The sequence below is a fragment of the Candoia aspera genome, chromosome 1, assembly GCF_035149785.1.
Source record: "Candoia aspera isolate rCanAsp1 chromosome 1, rCanAsp1.hap2, whole genome shotgun sequence".
In the NCBI taxonomy this organism is placed as follows: Eukaryota; Metazoa; Chordata; class Lepidosauria; order Squamata; family Boidae; genus Candoia; species Candoia aspera.
In genome coordinates, this window is record NC_086153.1 from 118,324,090 (window position 1) to 118,339,235 (window position 15,146).

General features: G+C 43.2%; 1 protein-coding gene across 1 annotated transcript; it reads right to left on the reverse strand.

The window, feature by feature from the left end:
• Nucleotides 1–8,610: 8,610 nt before the first annotated feature.
• TPBG (trophoblast glycoprotein) lies at nt 8,611–10,867 on the reverse strand. Its single transcript, XM_063312666.1, has one exon. It carries the CDS (start codon nt 10,647–10,649, stop codon nt 9,468–9,470), a length of 1,182 nt encoding a protein of 393 aa, XP_063168736.1. The 5' UTR covers nt 10,650–10,867; the 3' UTR covers nt 8,611–9,467.
• Between the last annotated feature and the right edge of the window lie 4,279 nt (nt 10,868–15,146).

The window sequence follows — 15,146 nt, forward strand, 5'->3', positions numbered from 1 at the left end:
GTTGACATTGTGACCTTTAAAAAGTGAATAGCTTGGCATTTTTCTGCTCTGGTTAGAGGGTTGTGAGGATGAGCACCGGACCATAGAATGGTTAGGTTGTGGTTGAGTGCATTACGTAAACTCAACCACTGTAGTGTGTTCACTGTGATTTTAATCTAGCCTACTGTGTTTTGGGTGCAGTCAATTCTAGATTATTTAATAAAAGGTGGATAAATAATCAAATTTAGTATGCTATAACCCAGCCATTGTTTCAATCCTCAAGTCTTAACCTATATCAGATCTAAATACTGAAGCTGCCCCAGAAATGTTAGGCTTAGCATTAGCCAATTTCATCTAGCTGGAAATCTCAGAATAAGGGGAAAAGGGAATTAATAAGAGAAAGGTAAGATTCACTTGACATATGTCACTGGCAAAGATTAGTTGAACGGGGAGCAACATACACTGAACGCCAACCTGATAATCTCTAGCCATTGTGCAGAACAACAGAGCAGCATCTGTAATGAGCCACAAGTATAGCACTGATGCTGCGGTCCAAAGGATGCAACTCAGCACTTGCATTATGACGTGTGACGCATATATATGTCACATCATTTGCATCAGGACATGTTATTTGCCCTTCCAGAGATGTTCTCTGTTCATCATCTGGAAGGCTGCACTTGCTTGTGCTTTACAAGATTTACATCAAATGGTGAAGGAGTAGGCAAAATACAGGTAAAATTCTGTGATATGGGTTTAAAAGAAGCAATTTACACTCTTGACAATGTGAGCAGTCACTCTTGTACAAATCTACTGATTTAAATGGAAATGAGCTGGCACCCCTCCCAGCTAAATGTATTGAGCAACAGGCACTGCTCCATCCCAGCTAAATTGAAAACCAAAGAAGCAACATGATCAGTGGGGGGACCTCTAAAGGCAACCACTCAGACCTTGTACCCATGCCAGTAAAATTCTTGCATTGCTTCAGTGACAAAACTGGAAGACTGAAATGTACATCACCTCCAGTATCCCAATTAGTCAGAAATTCATTAGAATTGAGAAACAGTGGCAATTTTCCCTGTGGTTAATGTCACAAAAATATAACATGTAGTCTAATCCAAAAAGGGTTAGACATGTGATTAAAGGGAAAAAATGAATGATCTATAGTAGAGCAACCTGAATGTTAGGCAACCATAACTAGAATAATGAATGGCGTTGTTTATACATTACAGCCTAGTGAGCACTCCATTGGAATTCTGCTGTTACACGATTTATAGAATTAAACTATAAAAGTGATCATCTCATAGTCTAGTGTGGATTGACTATGCTTTGTGGAATAAAGGAGAAAGCTTCTCCTTTTGGGGATGGTATCTGATGACCCCAATTGCTTGCCTAGTATGGTGAAGCATTGCCTGAGCTGACATTTTACATTATCCTGTAGTTTGGTTTGTTTAGGGCTTATTGTAATGTGTGAACCCAGCTTTTGTGGATATTTAAACCATGGGCTATGGCTTAACATGTCACATGAGCCTAGCTTAGCACAATGTGTAAGCCCACTTGGTTTCCTTAAAGGTGCACAATTGGATTTGGTTCAAATCCTCTTTCAGCTATGAGGATCACTCCCTGATCTTGGACCAGCCAGTATCTGAGGGAAGAAATTACATACTGGCCCTGTCTGGATGACATCTTTAACTGGGATACGGGAAGGGAAAGAATACGAGAATTGCAAAATTGCTTCTCAGCCAATTAAACCAGACGGGCTTAAGTGTCGCTCCAGACATCCAGTTTTGTTTAGAGTTACACTTAGTTCCAATGTTAGCGATGGAGGCAAAGTTCCTGAGAGGCCTTCCACAATAGGACATTTCTAAATATGCCAATCTATGTGGTTGTTTCCATTTTTGCCCCATGTGGCCCCACAGGAGTGACTGAAAATGGTCAGAAACAGGTGGGTTCATAACCCCCCTGGAAATGTTCATATTTGCATCAAGCCCCATTTATCATTCCATAGACTTAAATTCCCTCTCCTTGGAGTGGGAGAATGGAAAGAAGTCCTCCGATCTGATTTAGAAAGTGGCTGCCAGATGATTGATTGATTGAGTAGAATCTGGACCATAGAGATGAGGTACGTTTGGTTGCTCAGGTTGTGTGCAGCTGTCCTGTGGAGCTTCTCTAGAGCAGGGATGCAGGATCCAGATCCATGCTCAGATTGCTGGGGAGGGGTTAGGTCTTTTCCCCAGACTTCAATTCTGACTTTCTCTGTGAAGGAGGTTATGACACCAGTAACCATGGCTGATTTTAAAAAAATAACCAACCACCAGAGGCCCAGGGCATGGAGAAAAATTCTGAAATTAAGCAGCTGTATAGAAAAAGGTGTTCTATTGTATCACTTGGGCCAGCATGTTTATCTTTTTATAAACATCTGCATTGCTTTGTTTAAAAAATGAAGTTATGATTAGGAAAACAAAAACAGTTAGGCTGAGCCCGTTTAGCCAACTGCCAATTTTACTTCTAAAACTTATTCCAGAGATCAGTACAGAAAGTTGTCTCCAACAGGTAAGGTAAACATGCACCACAACAGACATTTTAGATGAATTGCTAATACATTACATGTTTGATTCAAACAATGCACCATGATCTGCAAACTATATATGAGATTTAAGATTAAATAGAAGTTACTTCTGCAGTGTCTGTCAGCCTATCTAACTTGTAGTTCCATTATGACTGAATCCTGCATGCCCAAGCATTTCTAAATGATTATAGAAATCTTTGCATTTTTAAAGGATAACATTGGCATTAAATATAAACATTGTTATTTTCAGACACTGAATGTACATTTTCATGCATAATTTATAGGGAATGCAAATGTAGAAAAGGACACTTCAAATCTTCAGCATGCCAACAATCCATCCCCATCATTGCAAGCTTAAAAGGAGCTCTGGGTACAGGCCAGTTCTCCTCTGCAAGGGCTGTACAAGAAAATAATCCCGCATTTGTGCAACTCCCATTTCAATAGTTTCCTGATTGATCATGCTCTGACAGCTAAATAAACCTACACTACACCTGGATTACACTTGTTTCAAATGTTATTTCTGAAGAATACAAATTTGGCTACTCAATTCTGTTAAATTAAAGCACATGAAAATAACCCTTTGGAGCAGACTAAAAGCTTATCTAATAAGAGTTCTGAAAATTGTTCAGAACAGGTTGTTCAGAACACATGGGGGCACTTGTTAAACCAACTGCATCATTCTTCAAAAACTGCTCTTGGCATTCTCCAGCTTGAAGCAGCTGCTTTAATGATTTGATAAGGTTTCCTATGGGCTCCCACTGTCCCAAAGCATCCCATTTAAAGGATTTGCCCAGCCCTCTATCTAATACAGCATCCTGACTTTTGTAATGGCTGACAGAGACTTATGGGAAACTCCCAAGCATGATAGGAGTGCAGCGGCATCCATTGCATATGTTGCCCAGGGATCAGAGCTCAGATGGAGAAACTATCTGGGGCAATATTTGCAGTCTTGAACCTTTGAGCATTCACATTAATAAGCCCCACTGAACATGAAATCAAAATGGTATCAGCCTAGACGGTGCTCAGAATTCAGGATATTCTACATTTCATGTATTTAAATGTCTATTGGGTTAAGACAGAATAATAGCCCTTGTTCCTTAATGTGTTTTTAAAAATAAAATAAAGGACAGCTGACCCACTGCAGCTGATAATACTTAACAAATACTACTCACACATAGTCCTTCTTTTCAGACTAATGCTTTCTATTCTGTCAGATGATTAGATGATTCTGAGGATTTAGATTGGAGTGTTTTTTAATCCTATCCAGTGATCCAGTAGGCCTTGTACCTACAGGTCAGTGCAAAGTTGCAGTGAAATAACTCCTTTTGAAGAGTCTTCCAACAAATAGTCTGAATACTGCAAGATCCCAAATGCTTAACATAACCTCACCCACCGACCCACCCCTTTGTTTCTTACCACTCTGCAGAAACCAGCTACAGATATTTCCTATGCTCTGGTGTGTTTGGTCCCTGTAGTTCAAACTTCTGGAGAAAATCTGGAGAAAAAGGGCTCCATGGGACATAATATAGCCTCAAATAAATGAAGGCTTGATTTCACAAGTAGGAGTATAGGCAAGTCAGTAACTGAAGTGAGCTGCTTTGCATGGCAGGCTACTGGTATTTTGGGGGGTGCTTTACATAATGGACAATAATGGGAACCACTAATAGGTACTGAGATGGAATGAGAGGAGGATGTCTGATAACCATTTTCCCTGATAGATTTAGCTCCTATTTAACTGAAAGAACAATCATGCTGTGGAAGCCAATACTGCCCAAACTTTGAAAGGTATTTCTTGAAACCAACAGGGCAGAGCAGAGCGCATTTTCTCTCTCATTCTCTCTCTCTCTCTCCACACTGTATATACCCATGATACTTCTGAAATAGTTCTGTCCCTGAGTCTACATTGCCTGCTTGGTTAAAGATTACACACAAGTCAGGTCAGTTGCCAGTGTTAGAGTAACCATAGGCAACTCAGTGTTTTCTAGATGTTTTAAACTTCATCTACTGGACTGTGGGAATTGCCAAAAATATCTTGAGAATATCAGGTTGCCTCCCCCATGTTCAAGAATTGAAACAGAATCGAAACCCTTCCCAAATTCTCCCCACAGTGAACCAAATCAAGCCTGTTTTTTTCCTCTCCCTGAAACAAAACTACTTCCACTTTTTCCCTGTATGTAACTGCAGTTACAATGCACCTTCAAGACACCAAGAGGGGAAAACATACAATAGCGCCCATATTAGACATATTTCCAAAGGAACATCCATCCATAGTTTCTCATCCACCACACAGCAGGCACATGGGAGTCCATGAAAATGGCAGGACCCTATTTCAGTCAGGCAGGTTGTTGTCCACTTCATGCCAAGGACATAAGTTCTACCTTGCTTTTGCAGTACATAAACAGTGAAATAAGGAGGTTGGAATTAGAAACTGTCTTGAACCAAGTCTTACTCGCCTTTCTCCCACACAGAGGTTTTTCTTATGGGTTGAATTCATTCAGCTGCTGAAAGAAGAAAGATAAAATCAAATCAGATTTTTGATCTTGCCAGCTTTAACTGCTGCTCCTCAAATATCTTGACTTGAAAGGAAATTCAACAAATAAGTATAAATATTGAGCAGCAGTCAAGCCAGCTATTTATCCAGTCCGTTGGCAACAGATCAGTGGAGGGATGAGAGGAAGAAAGAAACCACTTTTGAACTAGAGATTTTTAAAAACCAGAAAAGTTTCAGATTACTAATTCATAATGAGATCTTATCAACAGCCTTGTTGTCCAATCACTTCATATTTTAATGGTTTAGGCGTGCATAGAACATTGTTGAAACTAACCGAGCAGGCCTTTGATCCACACATAATTTAGGCGTTATATTTTAATAGTTTAGGCACGCATAGAACATTGTTGAAACCAACCGAGCAGGCCTTTGATCCATGCCTGCACTACCAGATAGTTTTAAGGGGAATAAGGATTGGGGCCCAATCATTGCATCAAAATGCATCTTTCTTTTTCATTATTGCGTTGTGTGTGGCTGGCCACTCACATCATAAGGTAGTTTCTGCCTTTTGTGTATAGATGGAGTATCTTAATAGTTAAGTCTGATAATTACAGTAAGCAAGGAGCCCCACAGTACAGGCAGCCACAAGGCTGATGTTACTGAGCTATTTGGAGATGCGACGTTTTTATATATGTATGTATATATAAAATCTTCTGAGAAATAAATGTAAGTTGTTCTGCAGGCTCCAAGTATACCTGGAGAAAGGGCTTCTTGACCTTGGGCCCTTTTCTACTCTACAGTACCATGAGCGCACAGTAGCTACCAGCTAATCACAACTTAAATTTTATTCAACCGGGATGGAATGGTGTGAGAACAGCTATTGGGATAATCCATTTTCCACTCCAAATTAACACCTGAATCTGAATAAAGTTCTTAGATGAGGACAAAACAGCCTAACTGGTCTTGAACTACTTCCTTTCTAAAAAATTTCCTTGGCAAATCTGGACATTACACACTTTATAAACCCAACTAAGCGCTATCAGCTGCTAAGGAAATAGACACTGTGAAATAGGCCAAGGGGCTCCAGTATCAGGAAAACCAGCTCCAAGAGAGAGATTAATACTTTCTAGTTGTACATTGCAGAGAAAAGGCAATACATGTATTTGTTTCAGCTGCTATAGAATTATATTCTGTATATTTTAATTCTCCATCAAACTAAGGTTAACAGTTAGATAAAAATATCAGTCTATTATTTAACAACAATTCTAAGTGCATATAATTTGAGAGCAATATGCCCATCTAAACACATCATGTATTAACAAATGCATAGGGAAGCAGGGAATAAAGCTGAGTTCCAAAATAGAAACAAAACAGTTCTTTAACATAATTGACTTCCTCTTGTTTGAAATGTCTATTTCACTTTAGCCAATCTGACCAAAACTGATACAGGAGAATATTCATTGATTAGGAAACATGGAAATGTGCTCGTTTTTTTTTTTAATGAAAGACTATTTGATTCAAATTGTTTCAAATCTCATAAAAATATTATGGCATACAAAGCCTTCACCAAAGAAGCTGATGACTCCCTGTAGTACTAATATCTCCTAACATATGCATTTGTTTGATTGGTACACATTTTTCATGGGTCAAATTAAGATTTGCATTGCAGTATTGCTTACGAGAATGCCATGTGCCTTCCAAAACTGAAGTTACTTTTTGAAATCAATGCACAACTGTATTAAAAACATTGAAGAAATGACTTTAACAGTTACGCTGTCTGAAAATGTATTTTTAGTTAGTACCTGCTGCATTTTACTTTATTTTTTAGAAAAGTGCTTATATCACAATAGAGTTATATTACTAACTCTAGTTATATTGCAGACTAAGAAATGATTAAAATTAGAAGATTTGTATTTGTGAAACAAAAACACAAATCAGCAGATTTTATCTTCTCTTCTTATGATTGTAACAAATGAATTTGCAAAGAGAGATTTAGCAGACCTTGCAATAAGGATGTTTGTGTGCATGTGTATGGAAGCTTCTTAAAACAGTGGTATAGTTAAGCTATAAACATTTTGAATACTGTAATGGTAATTAACTTCTACACGCTTACATAGGTTTACATGCCACTGAATTCATTAGGACTTATTTCTAAAGCAACGTAAAATCACTCTGTAAAATTGCTACGGTAACTTATTTGTAATTTATTAGACCTAGCTGAAATAGCAGTATTTCACAAGCAATACCAAGAATGTAATACATTACACAACTTACCAAAAATTGCTAAGAGCACCTCAACAGAAAGTTAATGTATCTATTTAGAGTTCATAAGCAGATTGGCATCACAACTCATGCATTCCGGTTTGTTTCTAAGAAGGCTGTGTTTAATACACTTCCTGTGCTATCACAATGTTCAAACTGAAGGTGACACTGTGCTTTGCAGAACATCTTTCCTTATAAATGTGCAGAGAAATACATACAGCCATAGCCATGCACAAGTCAAACCATAAAATATACATTTACAGATTCTATATTCCTCCTTGTGAATATCAGCCGAGGTTTGAAGGCCTGACTTCCATAATATTGTCTTTAGCTTGGTTCATCTGCTTGTAATTTCTGCCATATACATATATATATATGGGTGGTCAGATGGTTGAATGCTCCTCTGCATTTACAGGCACCCAAGTCTGGAAAAATTGGTATGAAAGCCATTCTTCTTAGTATTCCACTGTTCTATGTAAGGGACTGTACAGGTGAACACTTATGTCAGCCTCCTACCTTGAGGTCTGAAAATTTACAACCTCTCAATTGGAAACTAAGGCCACCTTGACTTCAACAGAGATGATTTATAATCAGATGCTAAGCATACTTATATGGGAGTAAGCCTAGCACTTCAAAGGACTTACAGATTAATTCTATGACTATTTCTCCAGAAGTATATGTGCTTAAGTCCACAGTCTAATTATTCCAGCTTAGATACATTAGGTATGATTTGGTCAAATTAAGCACTTTTTCCACAAGATGGGGTGTCACTGAAGCTCATGGGACATTATGACTGGGTTCATGCATTGTTAAGCCATGATTAGTTTAATCATGGTTTGTTGAATAAATCACAATTGGCTGGGTTCACATAATAAACTGAGCAACAATGAAACAATCCATATTTTAATTCAATGCAATATGTGATTTCAGTTTTAAGATTCCTCACATGCACTTGGGAGTAATTCCCATTGAGTTGCCAAAAGTAACGTTTGCATAGATTTAAAAAAAACTGTACAAGTGCCCATTACGCAGCAGCAAGATCCTGCTTCCAATTTCAGTGATTGTTCCAAGAATCAGTGGCCATTTAGTCCTTTATCTTTCCACTTAGACTGTTGTACAACTGCCCCTAGGTAACAACAGGCTGTGTAAAATGAGAATGTTTAATAAAAAAGATGGCTGTTAACATGCAGTTTAACAAACAAGTGCAAATTATTATAACTTTGCATTTTCCTGGCCTGTCTGAAAATAAACTACATTGATGACGATACTTCCAAACAACCCTTTTAAAAAAAGGACATTCTTTCACATTTTGCGCAATTTTTATCAAAAAGGAAAATACCTTTATCCTGTCGTGGGCTTATTTTCCATATTATAAGAGGATAATAGCCAGGTTCAGCAAAACAGAAACCCATGTAAGAACATTTATTGAATTGTTTAACAGTGCAAACTCAGTTCACATGCAATTTATATGAGGTGAGGGTTCCTTAAAAATACCAGTTTTCACATAAATTGCAAATGCTTGTTACCTTTTACCAAAAGCAAAACCATACATGTGGTTTGTACAAATAAGCAAGTAAAGGGCAAGTATGCAAATACTTGATTCTGCTTGACTAAGGATTTGATTTTGACTTGAGCTAAGGGCTTTTCCCTTAGCCAAGTAAAATCAAGTATTTGCATGCTTGTTCTTGTTTGTACAAGCCGCTTTTCTAAATCTGTATGTAATCTATAGACATCTTCACAATTATAAGGCATAAAGACAACCTTCTAGCAATCAGTAAAACATTTCTCTCAAAAAAAGTTGAGGCAGTCTTTGTTGAATGGTACTTTTTAATACGCGCTCATGCTTGGAAAATATCAGAGGGGGAAACAAAGAGGAAAAGGTTTCTTATCTTTTAGATATTGAGAAATATCCAGCCATGAACTGGTAGTGAGTTGCAAAGGAAACAGGCTGGAAGGTAGCAACTTTCTTACATACAGCCTGATACCATGCACCACATTCATAATCACAATAATGTGAATGTTGTGCAGGGAGGCATAATTCTCTGCACATGTGAAGTCTCTGATGTCTAGGTGGAAAGGGGGCAGAAAGCAGGTGGAGGGAAGGGATAAAGTTAGAGTCTACATTTCATGCATGGCTATTACACATCAGGCCCACTGCCCCATGGCGCTTCTTCAGACATCTGAGTTGGAGTTCAGGTTTGTTAACCTGGGATCTGTGTTGATCTCGTACCTGTAGTGATAGCCCTCCATGTGGTCTCTACAGGCATCCCTGATGTTATACATCCACTTTTTGATCCCCTTTCGGTTCAAATATAAAACCAGGAGGAAAATGGCACCAATGAGGGCCAGGACTATTCCAAGGAAGACATAAGAAGTCTGCAGTGGGGTCTGGTCGTCGATTGGAAGGGGGCAGCTGAGCTCCGACACATTGATGCTCACTAAAGAGCGCTCTTGCAACTCCTGGGGATGGGAGCACTTGAGGGCCCCTTTGGCCTCCACCTGCTTGCTCTCCTTCAGCCAGTTCACCAAGTCCTCAATGTGGCAGTCGCACACCCAGGGGTTGCAGCTGAGATTGAGGACCAGCGAAGGGAGGCCCTGCAGCTGCAGGAGGGTGTCATTCCTCAGGGTCTTGAAAGCATTGCTGCCGAGGTTGAAACTCTGCAGCTGTTGGAGGCTCCCAAAGGACACAGTACACAAACTCACCAGGGAGTTGTTATGCATGTCCAGGTGCTCCAGATTGGGCAGCGCGGAGAACATGCTGGCCGGCAGATAAACCAGATTGTTATCCGACAGGTCCAGGTGCCTCAAGTTGAGAAGCGTGCCTGTCTGGAGCAGCTGAGCCACGAGGGGCACAAAACTGTTGTTGTAGAGGGAGCTGCTCAGGTCCAGTTCCTCCAAGGGGCTGCTGGCATTGCCCAGGGCCACGGGGCTGAGCCAAGTGAGCGAGTTATCGCTGAGGTCCAACTGCTTCAAGCGGGGCAGCCCAGCAAACGTCCCAGCACCCACCCATGTCAGCCGGTTGCCCCTCAGGCTGAGGCTGCTGAGCTCTGAGAGAGAGGTGGAGAGGAAGGAGGCAGAGGAGAGGTTCCTGATGCAGTTACTGGGGAGAAAGAGGCCCTGCACGAAAGGCGGCAACTCAGGCGGCACCTCTGTCAAGTTCTTGTTGATGCACTTCACTATTGGGGCTGCCTCAGAGCACTCACATGGAGCAGGGCAATGGGCAGTTTGCAGTTGTGGCTGCTGAGCCCAAACCCAGCCTGAGAGGACCAGCAGGAGTAGCAGCTGCAGCCCCCCAGCACGCCTCTCCCCACTTAACGCAGGGGGTGCACAGCCCCAGAGAGAGCCCCCCAGCATCACCGCCTCTTGCCAGGGCCTGCTCTCCTGCGGCGCTCCCCGGGCTGCCTCTGTCTCCAAAGGGTCCGTGGCTCCAGCCCTCACCGGGAGGGTTCTTCTTAGGTCAAGCAGGAAGGCAGAGGAAGGAAGCCTGGAGAGAGGCTGCGGTTCCCTCCACGCGTGCAGCCAGGCTGGGACACCGCGGTCCGGAAGGTAGAGGAACAGCCCTGGAGGTGGACTTCTGCTGTTTTACGTCCTGCCACCCTTGAAAGAAGCAGAAAAAAAGGGGAGGAGGAGGAGGAGGAGAGAAGCAGTTTGAACCAAGCCGGGTTGGGGAAGAGATCGTGCTCTGTTCTCAGACTCTGCCTCCCCTAGTGCTGCCAGCACATCCCTGCCCTCCTTCTCAAGATCATTTCCTCCTGCCAAGGCCCACCCCTCCAGTCAAACTACCAAACTGCCTGGACTGCAAAAACAAAACAAGAGCGGTCCTTGGCCGTGTCTTGACTTATTACAGCATGTTTTGCTAGCCTGCCTGGGTCTGACAGAGCCACACCCTTGGGCAACCTTCCCCAGCAGGTTTCATAAAAACATCCCATCAGCCTGGACAGCAGGGGATAACGGGTACTGTAGGCTGGAGGGCATCTGGTTGGGGTATGCTTGTTTATTTGCTTTTAATAGATTTCTTTTCTTTGTTCAGGTGCTCAAGTTAATGTCTCCAGTATTTCCTCTTCCGATCCCCATCCAACAACCTTGTGAGGTAGGCTAGGCTGAGAGTGGCAGTGACTGGCCAAAAGTCATCCAGTGAGCTTCCACAGTTAGAAATGGCCTTGAATCTGGGTCCCCTTACCTTAACTATTATGCCTCACATTCTTTCCCTCACAACTTTCTTACAGCTCCTACAGATAAAAATGCATCCGTACACCTGAATTGCTGCTACTGGGTAAAGCACTAGGATTTCCATCCCTCGCCCTTCCCTGCCGGCATCCTTTCGGAGGACTGGAAACGCAGTGTTGGGCGCAAAGGATTTGTTGTGGGCCAGCAAGTTACTGTAGTTCTTGCCCCTCAAAGGCCGTGCGCTGGCTCTCAGAATTACAAGAGCCACGGTTCTGTTCACCCCGCTCCAACCTAAGAACACGATGAAGAAATCTGCAACTTTTCGCAAGTCCCCCCCCCGCCCGCTGCCAAACCCGAAAGCTTTCGCTTTTCTTATTCATCTCCTCCCCTTCCAACTTTTCCAACATCCTACTACCCGCCGCACCCCAAAAGCAAGCTTCACACACGGGTCCCGGCGCTTCGCCGTTCCCAACGGGAAAACAAGCCCGCCCTCCCCTTCGTCCGACCGCCACCTCCAATCCTAGGAAGGCATGCCCGCGAGCTCCAGCGGTTGCGTTTCCAGGGAAAGCCGCGCGCGGTCGAACCGTGGGGCTCGACATCCCCCGCCCCTCCAGGCGGGTGTAAGCGGGGGTTGAACCAGCCTGGGGCTTGAAATGAGACCGGGCTCGTTACTCTCTCTCCTGGGGCGGGAGGGCGAGGGCGTTAAGCAGCGGGTTCAGCCTGCAAAGCTCAGCCAAGGAAAGGGGCCGACGCAAGAGCCGCCCTTCCTCCTGGTCCGCGCCGCGCTTTCCCAGCCCCGCCAGCATCGGCTTACCTGCCTCGTGCCTCAGCTTCTGTTCCGCCAGTCCCGCGCAAACTCCCGGGCCGAGTGGGAACTGCATGGCACAGGGAGCAACTTTCCCTGCCCCTCTTCCTCCCTCCCTCCGTCCTGGCTTGTCTAGCCCAGCCTCCGCTGCAGGAGAAGCCAATGGCAGCCCCGGTCTCCGGGAGGCCGCCCGGCGCCACGCACCACGCCCTCGGTGGCAGCGGGTGCTTCTCGCCTCCCTGCAGCGGTTTTCCTTGCAAAGGGGCGGTCAAGTGGCGCTGGTCAGCGTCCGCCGGTGGCGCCGGGTTTGTACAGTATTATGCCCGACTGCCGGGGGCTCGCGGAGAAAGGAGCCCTCAGGAGTAAGAGGAAAGTCCTCTGCACAAACTCAGAGGTACTCCTTATGTATGATCGTGGCACCGCTTCACAGAGCTGAACTCTGGCATCTAAAAGGGCAACGTCGTGCTCAGCACTCTCAGAGCAATACGCAGTGCCCTTCCATGTTTGTCTTCACAGCAGTCCTGCGTGGTAGGCTAAGCTGGCAAAAAGATAACCGAGCATCTCATTCAGACACAGGCACCCAGTGAGCTGTGACCTCAGGATACTACTGCCTTACCAGGCTGGGCACTATTATATCCTATGCTGGGTAAACTTACCCTGCTTGAAGCAACATCCTGGCTGGTACTGTAATGCTTTGTAGCCACAACTTTTGGTAGAGGCCTTAACCCTGCTGAGAGGTCTGACTCTTACCTCTCAGTTTGCTGAGGCAGTGGGGAGATTTATACACCAATCGAAGACATGAGGGAGCTGATGCTGGGTTAGGTGCTGTGTTGATTTCACAGCTCTGTTCTTTTTTGTATCAAGGGAAAAATGGAATAAGAAGCAGTTTAAACAAAAATCAGAGCATTCCCTGTACCCAGTGGCTGTTGCACCTTAAACTTTACGCATAAGAGCTGATTCTCCTGTGCTTGAAGACTTTCTACAGGATCCAGAGCTGTGGAAGACAAGGTTAAGTTGTAATTGTGGAACCAGTTTCTCTCCTTCCCATTTCCTGAAGGATGGAAAGAGAAGGTGTACTTGCTGCTAGACCTAAGCCAATGTCAGAAGACAAGTTTTCTGCGTGCCTGAGATTACTGTAATGCCCATGTCAGCTCAGGACCAAGTGACCTTCCAGATGAGAAATGATTTCAGGGACTCTTCTTGCATTCTTCTTTTGACCATGTTTGAAACAAAAAACCATTTGCTGTCCTATTTCACGACTTCGCGTTCTTGTCTGACTTCTCACCTTAGAAGATGAGTTTGCACCAATGGATCTGATCGTTGTCACAAGAGGGAATCAAACCCTCACTGTAAAGGTATAGTTGAGAAACCTTATTCCTGGTTCATATAAGGGAATAGACCAAGATATTCTAAGCGCATTTTAAAAGAAAAAGATCAGTTTCTCTTGAAATAATATTCTCTCGGAATGAGTTGGGGTCAGTTAAAGAAATATTTGGAGCTTAGTTGTGTGCATGTATATAGGTTCTGATCAGGTATTTTCATACATACCATATGGACACTGATGCATATTCTGTCCCAGATTTTTTTTAAAAAAAGATGGGGCATTTTAAACCAATATCTGAGATCTGCAAGTGCTGATAGAGGGTAATATATGTTTCAGCCTGTAAGTGAATGATTGAGCAATTAGTCTGTGACAGGTGTCCGCTGCTTTTCAAGCCTAACATATCAGACAGTTGCCCCTAAAGCTGGCCCTGCTTCTCAGTTATCTTAATGAAATGGAGGAAGAAATATATAGGCTAATGATTCTTTGTGATTTGAAAGCTGAATGATAGCCTGGTTGTATGCATGTGGTGGGGGGTGGGGGGGTGGGAGAGGGGGGCAATGACAAAATACATTTTGTCATAACAGAAATGCTGCCTCAGTGTTGTCTGCAAATACATCAGTGGTGGAGCTTGTGTTGTGCTGTCACGACACACATTTCATCATTTTGACAACATCTTGGCTTGCTGTGGAGGTCCCTGGCTGTACAGATAGGTCTGTAGTGAGTCAGTTATGCTTTTTTATGGCAAGGTTACAAAGCCATTTTTAATGAACACGGTTCTTGCTTCATACTTAGGGGAGTTATATGCTTATCGACTGACTAGTGGTTGGTCACTGCAGGCAGGATTCACAGTTTTACAAAATCCCATTAAGGCTGTTTTTGGGCATTCCGGCCCCACTGAGAATTGGCTGTATACTGAAGGCGTTGTGGCTGGCACCAAGTGAGCCTCAGAACATTTGGGCTGGCAGATTGGGGGCAACGCCTTTGCGGACACCCTGTTCTTCTCCTTTTGGGTCCCATTGGGAGTAATGAAAACTAAGCTGCAGAAAAGGCTACATTTCTGAAAAAGGTGACCAGATGCAGCTCAGCACAAGGATGAAAGGAAAATAAATCAGGATCCATTAGTACGTCTCTGGACAATTTGTTGTACATAACAAGGTTTCTAACCTCCATTTATTGAATCATGGAACTACAACAAAACACTTCATCTTTCTTCTGAATTAGGTTTATTTGTTTATTTATTAGATTTCTACCCTGCTTTTCCTCCAGAGCTTACAGTGGTGTACAGAGCACTTAGTCCTCTGTAGGTGTCCCCCCGCCCAAGCAACTATTTAATGTTACTCAGTAAATCCCCATAGCTGAACTGGGTGTCCCTGATCCTAATCCAGCACCTTAACCATTGTGCCACTAGCCCCATGCAGTTTGTTAGAATGGGTTTCTAACTGGGTATGTAGGTTATCCCAGTACATGACTTATGAAGTAAAGAATTCATAGAAGGCAGACGTGTTAGGCTATGGTGGTAAAAAAAGAAAAATCAGAAGGAATCTTGTAGCGCCTT